We start from the raw sequence: 15,649 nt of genomic DNA, 5'->3' as shown, positions 1-15,649 counted from the left end.
TCTGTGAGACAGAAGTCATCACAGTCTCCTCTGCACGGAAGGACCACACAGACCAAATGGGTCAATTCAGGCAAAGCACTTAGAGGAAGTTACTTCCAGGTGGCCACTCACCATGTAGTTCAGCGACCCGGAACGTGGTCCAGCGGGCACAGGGCAGCAGCTGCTGGACGTTCTCTACAAGTTACAAGGCAGTGAGGACCTCGCCTTCTGCACAGTGTGGTGGGACCCTGACACAGCTGTCCACAGGACCAAGGCTCTGCAGGTGGCCCAGCCCTGGAAGTCCCAGCAAACATCCACAGAGCCCAGGACCATGAGGGCCCAAGAGCTGATGCAAACGCAGGACGGTGGTGCGTGACTTCCCTACCCGCTCACGGTCAGGAACTTTGTGGTCACCCCATGGACTGGACCCCGCATCAGCGTGAAAACTGATGGGCAGTGGCCATGCTGGATTTGAAATCCCACTTCAATCAGCCCTGGAAAGCATACAGAGCAAACCAAATACCACTGGGAAGAAATGGAAACAAAAATAGTTTTAACAATGGAGTGCACTTGTTTTGGAATATCAAGTAACAAGGAATAGTTGCAGCCCCAAATTTTGGGAAAGCCTGTCACCAAAGAGAAAGCAATCAGCTGAAGACTTCCTCCGTCTTCTGTGGAAATGCAAACTCTTACCACCTGGAGTCAGGGCACCAAACACCCATGTTTTAAGCTCAACAAACAGATAAGCTATTCCGCAGTTATATACACAGAGCTATTTATAGGGACCCACCGATACACAGTCATGCTGTTTACGGGGACCGTCGATACACAGTTACACTGTGTACAGGGACCTCTGGATACTCAGTTATGCTGTTTACAGGGACCCATCCACAGTTACCCTATTTACGGGAGCGTATGGATACAGAGTTATGCAATTTACAGGGAGCTATGACATAACTACGCTATTTACAGGTAACTCCTGATGGATACACAGTAATGCTGTTTATAGAAAACGGTCAGTATGTAGTTATTACACCACTTTCAGGAAAACCATTTCACCTGGGACACAAGGAAGCCACTGTCTTTGCGGCCTCTGCTCTATGTCAAGCAAGCTGAGACACTGTCCCAGTCAGGGCAGCGCTGCCATTTTTCACTGGAATCCATCCTGGCCCTCACTTCCTGCAGCCAGGTCTCTCATGAGTGCTGACGCAGCACACTGCCTCCTCCTCCCTTGGCAGAGCTCAGCTCTGCTCTGGGTCCCCACCTCCCACGCTGGGACATGCGGACCCCACCCAGCTTGAGGGGCCAGCGTTCACTCACCTGGCCCCGACACCGAACGGACAGATTGGCTCTCGGGTGGAGGAGGGTCCTTTGTCTCCGCCTGCACCTTGATACAGCTCAGGGAGGCCCGCTGAGGATGAAGCCCCCGGCAAGCCAGGCGAAGCAGGCGTCCCGGGCAGGCAGTGGGCCACGCCTGGACCCTGGTGCAGGCCATCACACACGCGCACCCGACTGGGGCCTTCTGTCCCGGCCCCTAAAGCCCTGAGGGGTACCTGCATCCTGCTGAGAGGCACGCCCAGTCCCGAAGAGGAGCCAAGGCCACTCCCCGTAGCCCCTCTGCCTCCTCAGGACTCCCACAGCAGGTGCTAAGCAGCTCTAAATCTTCTGTGGATGAACAGGCATCGTGACCCTCCTGTCCACATGCGCACACATGCCCGCACGCAAAACTGCATCGCGAGCCCCATGAGTTGAATGCTACGGCAGTAAGCACACGAAAACGTGCTCAACGTCACTAATCATGAGGGCAACAGAAGTCAGACCACGAGACACCATTTCACACCCGTTAGGATGGCTATAAATCAACAAACAAAAACCAAAAAATTAGTGTTGGGAGGACCTAGAGGAATCGAAACCCTTATGCATTGTTGCCGGGCATTTAAGACGGTCCAGTCGCTGTGGGGACTGCTACGGGGGTTCTTCGGTAAGCTCGTGGCAGAGCTGCTCTGGGCCCAGCAGTCCTGCTCCTTGGTTTACACCCTCGCCCAAACCACGTGACGCTGGACTCAGAAACCTGCACCTGCGTGTTCGAGCAGCACTATTCACAGTAGCCAAGAGGTGACAGCAAGCCAGGTGTCCATCAGTGGATGCACGGGTACACCAAATACGGCCCATCCACATAACACGCAGCACTCTGCCTCAGGAAGGAATGGCGCACTGACACGTGTTCCAGCACGGGTGAGCCTCAGACACGTCACACTCAGTGGAAGCGGTCAGTCACCAGGGTCACTTAGGGACTCTGCTTCCACGAAGTATCCTGAGTAGACACAGCCACACAGACAGATGGTGCTTATCAGAGGTGGGGGGCAGGGAGGAATGGGGAGTCACTGTTCAATTCTGCTTGGGACGGTAAAAAAGTTTTGGTTGGTGGCCACGGTCGCACTATGTTGTGAATGTATTTAATGCAACTGAACTCCATCTCGAAAATGGTTGAAATGGCAAATTTCATGTTATGCATCTTTTACCAAATACTTTTAAAATAATCTAATATATCAAAGCTTTGAACGCTTAAATGAGCGAATTACATAGTATGTGAGCAGTGGCTCAATAAAGCTGTTTAAAAGAATAAAACAGGGGGCGCCTGGACAGCGCAGTCAGTTAAGTGTCTGACTCTTGGCTCGGCTCAGGCCACGATATCAGGGGCATGAGCTCGAGCCCCGTGTCGGGCTCCGTGCCCAGCACAGAGTCTGCTTGAGCTTCTCTTCCCTGCCACCCATCCTGCTCACACTCTCTAAAATAAATAAACAAATCTTTAAAAAAAACGAAAAAAAAAAACCACAGAGTGCCTTGGAAGAAAACCGAAGTGTGCCTGTGGCTGGGAGGCCAGACGGTGCCAGAGAACAGTCTCTGGTGTCACCGGCCCTGGGCCCGGAGGCTAGCTCCAGCTGGGCGACCTTGAGCAAGTAACATAACCTCCCAACTGCAGGGGATGTGCAAGCAGCTGACATGAAGGATGAAACAAGGTGGTGTGTGGACAGCAGGGCAGGCAGGCACCCACATGCTTTAGTCGTGTAGCCAACGCTTCCACTATCAGGACAGCAGAGGCCACGCTGCCACACCGCCAGCTTTTGAACCACTGGCCGCCCCAAGCCACTTCCTATCCTGCTGGCCATGAGGCAGGGGCACTTTCTGACCACTCCGGAGGACGTTCACCAGCTACCGCTGCTCCTCCCACCCCATGTGGCCAGAAGCACACATTCCCTCTTCACTTGTCTCCTCCCCCACCACAGCCTTGGCTCTGCTCCCCATTGTTGCTGGCGTTTGTGAAGTTCTGCAAGCACGCCGCGGCCTCAGATCCATGACACAGCCTGTGAGCTGACCTCCACCATCACAAAGCCAACATTCTGATCTCTGTCTCTGCTTGGGTCCCGAGGCCCAACAGGGTGATTACCCTGATCTGTCCCTCCACGCCCAGGTCGGGTCCCGCAGCCACTGTGGCTTGTCAGGCCAATCTGCGTTGATGGATCGGCACATTACAGACGCCTCTGAAACCGTGGCGTATACGCAGTTACGCTGCTTTCCAAAGAGGCAAGAGTCCTCTTGCATATTCCTCACCATCAAGAAGGACGAATATATTAAAACAGTTCAACTCTCTGCAGTTTCTCGGAGACGTAAACTAAGATCACTTTGTGACTGAACATGATAAAAGACGTTTGGTGTGACAAGTTAACAGTTTTAAAAAAGAAAAAGGAGTGAGCTCAAATAGTGTGCTTCTGGTGAAGAGGAGGGACCACCCAGAGGAGAAACTCCTTACCTGGGGGACGTCGTCAAAGAGCCTCTGAGCAAAGTGGGGAAGCACGTCATCTACCGACTTGCCGCTGCCGAACTGGATCACGGTGCCCGTGGCCTTGATGACAGCCACCCGCACCTTCCAGTGCTGGTGGGAGATGCTCTGCATCAGGGGGCCGATCAAGGACTCCGACTGCATGTGGAAGTGGTCTGTGAGACAGGGCGACACCAGTTACTGGGCTTGCTCCTCGTGGGCCTCGACCCAGCCCAGCGCCATGGGCTCCCAGGAGGACAGGCCACCTGTGCCTTGGAACTTCCTCTCCCCACCCGGTCCCTGCTGCAGCGTGGCATCGGCTCAGGCCTGCCAAGCTCAGCTTCGTACCCCTGGCACTGGGAGAGGTATAGGACAGGCACGGAACCCAAACAGCACCAAACGGAAAAGGCTGGGGGCTTGACCCCATCTCAGCTGGAGGCAGGAGCTGTGACGGAGTGTCTGAAGCTGATGACAGTGGCACTGGGTGCCTGAGAGGGATGCTGACCAGAAGAGAGAAATCGAGCCTGGAGGACACTGTGCAAGTCCCCACATCAGGTGTGCCTGAAGCCAGACACCCGGTGCTACTGTAGAGAGCAGGGCCAACATCGCTTTGGGCAAGGCCACTCCGCTTCCTATTTGTAAGGGGCTCCCAGAAAGTCAGAACCAGAATGCCTCTGATACTCCTCGTCTTGGAGTTCTAACCTCAGTTCTGCTGCTGCTTGAGACCCATCCGTAAGATGGCTATTTCAGGGTTGCTTTGGTTGACTTCTTTAACCCTGAAGTCCTCAGATCAAGAAAGGATATTCATCTACTACTGCCCAGTGTGATGGGGATCCAGGAGAGGCCCTTCACCGGGAGTGGGCAGAGCAGGGGGATGGTTTTGAGAAGGGAGATGCTTCAAGCAGAGGGAACAGTCCTTCACTCAACAATCGGTGGACACCGGATGCGGGCAGGCACCTTGCTACGTGCAAGGCACCGTCCTACACTTGTCGAACTTATAACCTAGTGAGGGAACATGCAAAGGCTGCAAGACATGAGAAGAGGTCAATCTGGCTGATGCACAGACCAGGGAGTGAAGTGGTTGGGGGTCAATGAGAAATGTGTTAAAAGCTTGTAATTCCCAATGGCTGTCTCCAGCCCAAGCCTCACCCCCAATTCTACTAGAATTCCACAGTACTTGAACCCAAACTTATGACTCACAGTGTAAATCTTGACAGTCCCTAAGGGGAAAGGCTAAAAGGAAGCCCCATTCCTCCTTTGTCTCCTATCCACCAAAACCTCCTTCTCCCTCATGCCTCACCCAATTCAAAAGGAAATCCTGCCAGTTCCATGCTCAACATCAATCCATTTTCCTCCGTCTCTAATAGCAGACTGCTCACCCCCACCCAGGCCAAGCTGTTATCTAAACATGGATTAATTATGACCCCAACTGACCTCATTTCTTCTTGCCATCTTGGTAATCAACTCTCCATAAGCACCAGAGTGATCTTTTAGAAATCTGAATCTAAGCCTCTCTCACCCCTTCTCCACACCCACCACTGGCTCCCCACTGTGTTTAATAATTTCAAATCCCCAGCAGCAACCCTCTGCCCGCCCTCCTTCCCTCCAGCCACCTTGACCTCCTTTATGTTCCTCAGATCTGCCAAGCTTATTTCTCAAAAGTAGTTTCCTCCTGACAACCCATCACTGATCTTCAACTTAAATATTCTGTCCTACAGGATGCCTTCCCAACAGGACTAAGTAGAGGCCTCCTACCATTGCACATCCCAGGCTGAGGCAGCAAGCAGAGGGAAGTGGGGCAAGATCCTACAGAAAGGGCTACTTAGAAAAAGGACCTATCCTGATCAGATTAGTTTTTTTAAAACAACGGAGAATGCACGAAAGGAAAACAGGAGAAGCGGCCTCTCTCCATTAGGACAGCAGTCCAACCCAAAGAGGGAAGACAGGTAGACTGTCGAGAATGGGGGATGAGAAGTGAAAGACTGCAGCGGTGTTTCACAAAGCGTGCAACCACAACCGCCTGGATTAGTCACCCGGCGAGGGCCAGTTACAGACACGCACCGCATCCCAGACCCTCAACAATTTCAGCGCAGGCTTCCACGAATTTGCATTTTGAGAACCACCGGATGGGGAAGAGCGGCGGCTGCTTCCGGGATCCAGGAGGGGCCCACCGCTGGCGGCCTCGCCTCCACCTCCCCGCGCCCCCATTCCCGACCCCGGCAAAGGCGGGCACCTGGCGTGGCGCGCGCAAGGTCCGCGGCGCACTCGCAGCTCTCACGGCGAACGGCGGCGAAGGGGTCGAGCAGCGTGCAGCACAGCACGCGCACCGCGTCGTCCAGGTGGGGCGCGAGCGCGGCGCCGCCGAGGCGCACCGCCAGGCTGAGCAGCTGCACGAGTGCCAGGCGCAGTTCCTCGCAGGTCTCGGGCGGCCGGCCGCGCGCGGACTCGGGACCGGCCAGGCGCGCGGCGAGCGCGGGCAGCAGGCGCGGCAGGGCATCACGGGGCCGCGTGGCGCGCCGCAGGCCCAGGTCCAGCAGGTGAGCGGCCAGCGCGCGGCAGCCCTCGGCCGGATCGGCCAGGCAGCGCAGCAAGCGCGGCAGCAGCAGGCGCGCCCACGGGCCCTGGAAGGCGGCGGCCGCCGCGGCGGGGTCGGCGTCGGGCGCCTCGGGCCACGCCGCCTCGAGCGCGCGCTGCAGCGCTTCGAGCGCGCGCCGCCGGCCCAGCTTGCTGTCGGCCTCCAGCCCCGGCAGCAGGCGGCTCAGGGCGCGGCTCAGTTCCGCCGCCTCGGCCGTCTCAGACGTCTCGGCCGCCTCGGCCGGGCCCGGGGCCGCCGCGGTCTCCGCCGCCACCAGTGCCGCCATCTTCCGCGCGTTGCTCGTCGCCAGGGGAGACGGCGCTTTCACGACGGCCGCGGCGCGGATTACGGCTGCTCTTCCGGCGGGCTTCGAACACAACTTTATGGGCAGCTCCGGGCGCGGACAGCACACGTCCGGGGCGGGTTGGGGGCGGGGAGCCGGAAGGGCCGCGGTCCCGCGGGCTCAGGGCTCAGTCGAGCGACAGGAGGCACAACTCTGCCGTGCGCGCCCCTGAGGGAGGCAATGGCAGAGGGGTTTGGCGTGGACAGGTAAGGCTTGCCCGCGAAATGCCGGCACTGGGGACTGCCGAGGGTTGGTCACAGTTAACTCCGCGACGGCGCTGAGGGCACAGTTGTAGTGGGAGGGGCGGCCGGGCAAAGGCCCTGGGGTGGGGGTGCTGCGTCGAATTGTGTCCCCCAGAGTCCGTACATCGGAATCCTCATCCCCAGGGCTTCAGAATGGGGCCTTATTTGGAGATAGGGCCCTACAGAGCTCATGAAGTTAGAAGTAGGTACTGGGGGCACTGATCACATGTGATTGTGCCCGTCTAAGAGGGGGGCTTCGGAGGGGCCGCAGCATTCCGGGACAACGCCGTGTGAACGCGGACGGCGGTCTGCACGCCAGGGACAGCGGCCCCAGGAGGCACCCGCCCGCAGACCCCTCCATCTCGGCTCCGGCCTGTAGACCGAGGTGGTCAGCGCTCGGTCTTCGCGGGGACTGATACGGGGAGCGCCCTGACGCTGCTCCGGGAGGCGAAGAGACCTCCTCGTGGCGGGAGCCCAGGGGACCGGGGGGAGGGGCGCAGGCCACCGGGGCCTTTTTCTTAAATTAACGGGGACTGGAGGAAGGCTTGCGGGCCAGGAAAGTTGGCCCCATCAGGCTTGCGTCTTTACGAGACTGCTTTGGCTGCTGCGGAAAAGGAGGCAGAAGGAAGGACTGGGGTTTCTCTGAAGGCTGAGGCTCTGCTCAAGGTGGGGAACAGCAAACACTCAGCGTGGGGAGGCTTCCTGCTCCAGGAAGAGGTGGTGCAGGCTCACTGTTCCTTGCCCCTCCCTCCAGGTACCACTGCGTACCTTGCCAGTAATTCAGTCGTCCATGGGCAAGGGGCTCTGATTGCTGGAGGGAGACTGGCTAGCAGGGATCCTCAGGACCAGGTGGTGGCAGCTCAGGGGTTCCCTGGGTTTTCCTGTTCTCTCTTACAGCTTCCTAGAACAGGTGCCAGAGAGGTCTGCCACCCAAGCCAGAACTGCCTGCAGGCCATTGGGAGTTTCACTAAACTAGTCCATAATGTTGCTGCCTCGACGTCCCTGGAGTGCAGCCAGGTGGGCTGCGGGCGCTTTGGACCAACACTGGCCCCTGCCATGAGCACCTGCCCTAGATGAAACCTGCAGAGTCACAGTAAGTGAAGTTCCTGATGGGACTCCTACAGCCGTTGTGGTAAGCACGTACCCCTGCTGCCCAGGGCCCACCCCTTTGCGCCTCTTTCATAAAGCCCCTGCAAAGCTTACTAAAGCCCCCCGCTGTTTTTGGTTTGAATTGACCGATCTGGTCTTAGCCCAGAAACCCCAAAGTACTCCATCCACAAACCTGTCTCTCTGCCTGCACCCTGCCTTGACCTCCTCGTGTGCTGTGCCGTGTACCTCCAGGACCTGTGAATCAAAAGCTTCTCTATTCCGCTTTCCCACACAGTCTTTGTTGACCCCCCAGGCTCCACCTAAGAATTGTTAAGTTTAACAAAGTCACAGCACAGGCAAGGAAACGGCAAGAAAAGCCACCTCTTTCTGGTCATAGGACTGGGAAAGGGGAGACCCAGCAGTGACCTTGTGGGTCACACCCCCACCCCACAGTATGCTGCAGCACCAGCATCAAAGCCCCTGCAAGCCCACCGACTCTTGCAGTGCTGATGGGCAGTCTCCTATGTGGGGGCAGAGGCCATGCAGCCCAGCGTCTTCCAGCTTTCCACCTGCTGGCACAAGGAGACCCAGGACCAGCAGGTGCTGCCCTGCTCCCCCAACAGCCGCAGCAGTGCCAGAAGAAAGCAGACCAAGAGGGCGCTGCCAGGGCTGTGAGATGAAACTCACTGGAACCATGGGCCGCAAAAGGAGGCCAGAATCTACACGCTAGACCTAAATAGGGCAACTTTCTGCTAAAATAGCAGATTTCAGTAACATCAGAAGTTTTCTGACATGATATGCAGAATGTTCAGGATACGCTCAAAAATCACTTGTCCTATCAGAAGCCACGAAAAGCACTATTTGGATGAAAAGACTATTAACTGACATAAATGCTAAGATAGATCAAGTGTTAGAGTTATCTGACAAGGGTTTTAAAGTAGTCATAAAAATGCTTTTAAAAAACATTTAGGAAGTCTTTGGGCGCCTGGGTGGCTCAGTCTGTTGAGTGTTGACTCTTGCTTTTGGCTCAGGTCATGATCTCATGGGTCATGGGATTGAGCCCCGTGCTAGGCTCTGGGCTCAGCCAGAAGTCTGCTTGAGTATTCTCTCCCTCTGCCCCCCTCCCCTCCTCTCTTGCGCACATGTGCTCTTTCTCTCTCTCTCACTCTCTATAAAATAAATAAATCTTTAAAAAAAATAGGTCTTTTGAAACAAATAAAAAAAAAGTCTCAGCAAAGAGGGAAAAACTATAGAAGGATTTCCAGATGGAAATCCTAGAACTTAAAATTACAACAGCCAAACCAGTATTGTACCCAGCAGTGGACACAGTGATCACTGCACCATTGGATGGACACCACAGCACAGGGGAGATGAGGGGATAGAATCAGGGAACTTGAATGTAGAACAATAGTGTTTACTCCATCTAAGTGACAGATCAAATGGACCAGAGAGAAGCAAAAGAGCTGAGACACCTGTAGGACAGTGATTTGTGTCACCAGGGTTCTAGAACAAGAGGAGGAAGAACGTGGACTAAAGAGAGATTTAAAGAATGGCTGAAAACTCCCCGAATTTGGTGAATGACATAAACCCACAGATTAAAGCAGCTGAGCAAGCCCCAAATAAGACACACCCAGACACATCATAGGTAGGCTTGTAACAGCTAAAGACAGACGGAAAAGTGTTAAACACAGCGGACCCTCAGAAAATGAAGAAGAGTAGAGTGGGTAAACATGGCAGTAAACTGACCACCTTTCACTTCCTAAGTTTCCTTAATCATACCTGACAGTTGAGCAAAAATAAGAACACTGATGTGGTGCTGAGAGTATGTGGAGGAGATAGTTATGGTACTTACATCTGGAAAATGGGAAGGGTGAAGGGATGAAGTGGCAGTAAGGTTTCTACACTGCTCTCGATGTGGCACAACTTCCATAGCAGGGACTCCGAAGTGCCACGTGTGTATGCTGATGTCTGGAGAAGCCACTAGGGAAACTAAACACAGCAGTACAAGCAAAAACATTAAGTGGAATTCCAAAAACTGTTTAAGGATGTCACAAGGCACAAGAGAGGGAACAAACACGAATGATGAAATAATAGATGGAAGCCCTAATATGTCGACGATTACTTTAAACATGGATGGTGTAAACACACCAGTTAGAAGACCGAGTGGCATAGTGAATAAAAACTATGCCGACAATACATTATCTAATCTATGCTAAAACGTGTCAGCCACAGTGACACGGGTGGATTGGAGTCAAAGGGTGGGAACGGATGTATCATGTAAACATCAAATTTTAAAAAGCAGACTATATTAATATCAGCCAAAGTGGACTTCAGAGCAAACAAAATTTCTTGGAAAAGAAGACGGACATTAGCTAATGATGAAGTGCTCCATCAACCAGGAAGATCTAGCAATTGCAAATATACGTGCACCAAATGACAGATGTTCAAAGTATATGGCGGACTTCATGTGAGGACTTCCCTACCCATTCTCAGCAATTGCTAGAATTACTAGACAGACACTCAGCAAGGATCAGAAGAACACCACCATCAACCGACAGGATTAATGGACATGCGTGGGGCACTGCAACCACCAATAACAGAATACATATTCTTTTCCAGTGCCCATGGAACACATTCCAGAAGAGACTATATCCTGGGCCATAAAACAATCTTAATCAATGTAAAGGATTGAAATCCTACAGACTACGTTCTCTGACACATGGAATCAAACTGAAAATCAGCAGAGAACAAGGAAAGCTTCAAATGTGGAAATTCAACACCATGGTTCTACTCAGAAATACAAAGGAATGAATGCTGAAACGCGCGCACACACACACACATTACCTGGAGACTCTAGGGAATTATGGTAAGTCAGACAATCATTGAAGGGTGACTGTATCATGATTCCACTTACATGGCACTTGTGAGATACAGTTTCACGTTCTCTGGGGTTAGCAGTAGGGCTGGGTGTGGCGTAAAGGTGCCTGTACAGCAGCCATGTGTGGTGACAGTACTTAAGCATCGTGGTGATGGTGGCTACACGGATATTTAGGTGTTTTGCTTTTTTTTTTGTTGTTGTTTAGATTTGCTTATTTATTAGAGCGTGAGTGGGGAGAAGGGGCAGAGGGAGAGGAAGGGAGAGAGCGTGTGTGCGAGCAGAGGGAGGGGCAGAGGGAGACAGAGTCCTCAAGCAGGCTCCGCGCTGGTGTGGAGCCCAGCTCTGGGCCTGATCTCATGACTGAAACCAAGAGTCAGACACTTAACAGGTTGAGCCACCCAGGCACCCCCTCACTGTTGATTTTTAACCCAATAGCGAAATACACAGACAAATCTGAACCCAGTAAGAGAAAGAGAATAGTGAAGGTTAGAATGGAAACTAGTGAAATAGAAAAGCAAACACACAATAGAGAATATTAATAAAACTAAGAGTTTGTTCTTTTAAAAGCTTAATAAAACGGATAAATCTCTGTCAAGTCTGGCAAGGGAAGAAAATGAGAAAACACAAAATAACGTGTGGAGTGTAAAGGGGTTATCACTACACTTTCTGAGCATTAAAACACACCGAAAGGATCATATAAGCCACTTTATCCCTCCCAAAGGATAGGAAATGCAGGATTCCTAGGAAAATGTGATTTACTAAAACTTACACAAGAAGAAATAGAAAGGCAGCAGACTCTAGTACCTAGTAAAGAAACTGACTTTGTGATTTAAAAAGCTTCCCGCAAGAATGGCTGTAAGCACAGATGGTTTATTAACTTCAAAACATTTAACTAGGAAATAACTCTCATCCTAGACTCTTTCCAGCAACGGAAAGAGGGGACATCTCCCAACCCGTTTTGTGAGGCCAGCCTCACAGTGACGGGGCCATCGCACAAAAGGAGAATTATGGGCCGACCTCTTTCATTAAATACAGATGCAAAAATCCTAAACCAAATGCTCACCAAGTCCATCTGGAAAGAAGGAATTTAAAAAGAATAGATTGAGTTTATTCCAAGGAAAACAAGGTTCATTTAACATAAGAAATTAATGTAATCTACTGCATTAAAAAAAACTGAAAGAGAAAGATCACAGGATCATCTCAGGTGCAGAAAAAGCATTCGACGCAACGTGACACCTGTTCATGATAACTTAGCGAATGAGGAATAGAAGGCACATCCGCAGATATCCCACAGTGAATGTCATATCAGATGCAGTGGACGGGTTCCAAACACAGCCGTGACATTTCTCCCACGCCTGCACACGGATCCAGCCTCGTGTCGAATCTGAGCTGGCCTGCAGACTCACCTTGGGCCCAGGGACGTGGCGGAAAGGGTGCCGAGCCGTGTCTCTGCCCAGCATTGCGGAGAGCTGGCAGCACCTCGCCCCCACGGGGAGGGTTCACCCTATAAAACAAAGCCCAACAAAACAAACACCACCAGAAAGTGACAAGTATTGGCAAGGACAGGAGGAATCGGAACCTGGCTCGCTGCTGGTGGGAAGGTAAAACCGTGAGGCTGCTGTGGAAAGCAGCCTGGCGGCCCGTCAAAGAAATGACACCTAGGATTCCTGTAAGATCCAGCAGTTCCACGTCCCGTTATGTAGCCGGAGGGTATCAAGCAGACACACACCTGTGCTCATGCTCACAGCAGCCGAGAGGCGGAAGCCTCCCAAGTGTCCGTCATGGGTGATGGAGAAACCCGATGTGGTCCGTCCCACGATGGGCTACCGTTTAGCCTCAGGTAGGAAGGAAGTGCTGACACGGGCTCGCGACGCCCGGTGAGAGAAGCCAGACACAGAAGACCCCGTATTGTAGGTTCCACTTTGGTGAGGTCCCTGATGGTGACACTGTGGCGGGGGTGGCGACTTTCTTCTGGGAATTCTAGGTGCAGACCCCCCTCGGCAAGTTGGGGGAGGAGCTAGCCAACCCCTCTCCTTCCCCACCTGCGCACGGCAGAGGCGCCTCGCTGGGCGAGGGCATGTTCCAACTCCCTAAACTGAATTTGGTGACTTAGGAAGTCCCGGACACTTAGGGAGACTGAGTTGGCACGGGGTTTGTGTCATACATAACCCTAGAACTTTGATTTCTCTATGTTTGAGCCAAAATGTGGTGGAGCTGTCCAAATGTGTATCTGGGGCAGAGACAGGACTTCCTCCACTGAATAAATATTAAAGAGCCAGGAAGAGGTAAGGGAAAAGTCATCTCCAAGTCTGTTCCGGAGTCTTGCTTGTTCAGTGTTCTGGTGACATATATTTTAAAGTGTGCCATTTAAGTCAGTGTAATAAACTGATTTTAGCAGATAGCTTGTGGTTGGTTCGTTCATTCATTATCTCATCCAACAAATATTTATGGGGTGTTCGACATTTCCGGGCGTCTTGTGAGGCACTGGGATACAGCGGTGAGTCAAAGCAGATGCAGTTACTTCTCATGGAGCTGTTGGTGGGGAAGGAGGTCATTGATCAAACGGTGACACAGACGGTGCCCTCGAGCAGTGGGACGGGGAGCGGAGGTGCAGGCCCCTCCAGGAGAGACCCTGGAAGTGGGGTCGGGGGCACAGGAGTTCAGCAGGCTCAGAGGAAGGGATGGCTGGCCTGGGGAGGAAAGGGGAGGGAAGGGGATGTGGGACCTCGGTGGGCTTGAAGATGTCACTGGCTTTGCCTCTGGATGGGTCTGAGGGGGCAAGTCAGGAGGCAGCCAGAGGGACGGGAGGTGGTGGGGCCTGCGGGCAGGGCCAGAGTTACTTTGCAGAACCGGCAACGATTCAGGGCTGAGGGGGAGGGCGATGTCCGGGGCACTCCGGGTTTCTGGCTTGGGGAACTGAACAGACGGCCCTGCCTTTCGCAGACGCACAAACACTGGGTGGCAGCCAGCCCCGCAGGGTGGGAGCGTCTCCTGTGCAGCTCCCGGATCTGGAGGTAGGCTCCAGTTATCTAACGCGGTGTTGCACACGACGCGCGTTTGCGAAGTCCGTAGATTCGGCAGGTCACCGAGAGTGCCCTGGGGACTTGTTTCCACTCCGTGATGGATGGGCCTTGCTGGGAGGCAGCTCTCCACGTAGCGACGCGGGCTTCCTCGTGGTGTGGTGGGTGGGCTCTAAAGGCACCCAGTGTTGCCTTTTAAATCTAGCCTCGGGATGCGTGTGGCGTGAACCGCGAGCCGTGGGGCCCCTGGCGTTCCGGTAAAGGGCTGAGGTCAGCACCTGGTGTGCAAGCATTCATGCATCCGCCTGGTTTTGGGGTGCCCCCTGTCTGGAGACCGTCTGTCTTACTCCTGCTGGGGCGTGAGGCCGACTCTACCCCCACCACTGGCTCTCACCTCTTTGGCATCTGGTGAAACCATTCCTGAGGTTTGGGGGGATTCTGTGGTGTGAACTGGGTGCTTGGCGTTCACTGTTCAGCGTTCTGGTTCGGGTTAGTCAATGACAACTCTCCTGTCCTCCTTCAGGCTCCCAGAATTTTGTTAAGGTCTTTGCTGGGTCCTTCCCGTCCTCGAGGGCTTGTGCCTTTAAAAACAAAATCCCTCTGGGGCGCCTGGGTGTGGCTTCGTCAGTAAAGCGTCTGCCTTCCGCTCAGGTCCTTTTCTCGGGGTCCTGGGATCGAGTCCCACGTCGGGCTCCCTGCTCAGTGGGGAGCCTGTATCTCCCTCTCCCTCTGCCACTCCCCCTACTTGTGTTCTCTCTTTCTCTCTCTCTGTCAAATAAAATCTTCTAAAAAAATCCTTTTGTGACTTTAATGTGGTACGTGGAGTGAAAATAATGGGTGTTACCTGTGAGCAGAGAAATGCGTGAGTAAGGATAGTCACTGCAGTACTCATTTTTTATCACGTTATCGATAAACTTAGCCAAGTGGAACTGCTGGGCTGTGTGTCTGAGTCTGTGCTTGAGTCTTCCGCATGGGAGTCCGCAGAGGCCCTGTCGGAGCCGTGTTTTCCAGGCCCGTTCCCGCACCCTCACCGCACGGACTTGCCCGACGGCAGGACTTGTGCCGGCCAGCGGGGTGGCACGGGCACCGCGGCATACTCTGTGTTTGCCCTGTTCTTGGTTGGAGTGAAGCTGGGCGTCTTCCTGCCGAGAAATCAGCCCTTTGTGATAGGTACTGCTATAGACTACTTGTTTTACCTTGAACATGTGAGGGTTTTTATGCACGGTTTTCATTTTTACAGAGTATGTCGATTTTTACGAGTACGGCCCCTCGATGTCGTAGGAGGACTAGAAAGGCCTCCTGTGTCCTGAGAGCGTAAAGACATTTCCCGACACTACTTCCATTGCTTTTGTATTCAAATCCCTGGTCCATCTGAAGTTTATCTGTATGAAGAGGCACAGGTGACTTTTCTTAGTTCTCCCCAAACTAATTATTGAATTATTATTATCCCCGCAAATATGCGGTGCTGTCTTTATCACATACAAAATAATCCCTGTAGACGTTGATTTGGGTTTATTTCTGGTCTCTCTGTTCTGATCCCTTAATGATTGTTCGTTCCTGTGCCAGGTTCATAATAGTTTAATTCCTTTATCCCTAGGATTTTCATCTGTGGCTTTGCTGAGCGTCCACGCCTCCTCCCGCCCGAGTCTGCCCATGCTCCTGCGACAGAAATACCGCAGGCTGGGCGGCTTCTAAACCCACAC

The 15,649-nt window shown here is 53.2% G+C and overlaps 2 protein-coding genes across 3 annotated transcripts in view; one reads left to right on the top strand and one right to left on the bottom strand.

Moving 5' to 3' along the window:
* The window catches only part of DNAAF5 (dynein axonemal assembly factor 5), a 47,093-nt gene extending 40,395 nt beyond the window's left edge, over nucleotides 1-6,698 (bottom strand). The window contains exons 1-2 of the mRNA XM_045813272.2: nucleotides 6,033-6,698; nucleotides 3,791-3,975 (exon numbers count right to left, since the gene is read on the bottom strand). Of these exons, the coding sequence (XP_045669228.2) occupies nucleotides 3,791-3,975; nucleotides 6,033-6,660 (813 nt within the window). The 5' untranslated portion in view covers nucleotides 6,661-6,698. The remainder of the gene's footprint in view (nucleotides 1-3,790; nucleotides 3,976-6,032) is intronic.
* A 95-nt stretch (nucleotides 6,699-6,793) lies between these two features.
* The window catches only part of PRKAR1B (protein kinase cAMP-dependent type I regulatory subunit beta), a 117,882-nt gene continuing 109,026 nt past the window's right edge, over nucleotides 6,794-15,649 (top strand). For both annotated transcript variants that reach the window (XM_087866649.1, XM_045813280.2), the window contains exons 1-2: nucleotides 6,794-6,923; nucleotides 7,857-8,052. The gene's annotated coding sequence lies outside the window, so the exon portion shown is untranslated. The remainder of the gene's footprint in view (nucleotides 6,924-7,856; nucleotides 8,053-15,649) is intronic.

Source organism: Ursus americanus, chromosome 2, assembly GCF_024610735.1.
Source record: "Ursus americanus isolate L20-20 chromosome 2, mUrsAme1.1.p, whole genome shotgun sequence".
Lineage (NCBI taxonomy): Eukaryota > Metazoa > Chordata > Mammalia > Carnivora > Ursidae > Ursus > Ursus americanus.
The sequence above is the reverse complement of the archived record's forward strand: the minus strand, read 5'-3'. Positions and strand labels throughout refer to the sequence as shown.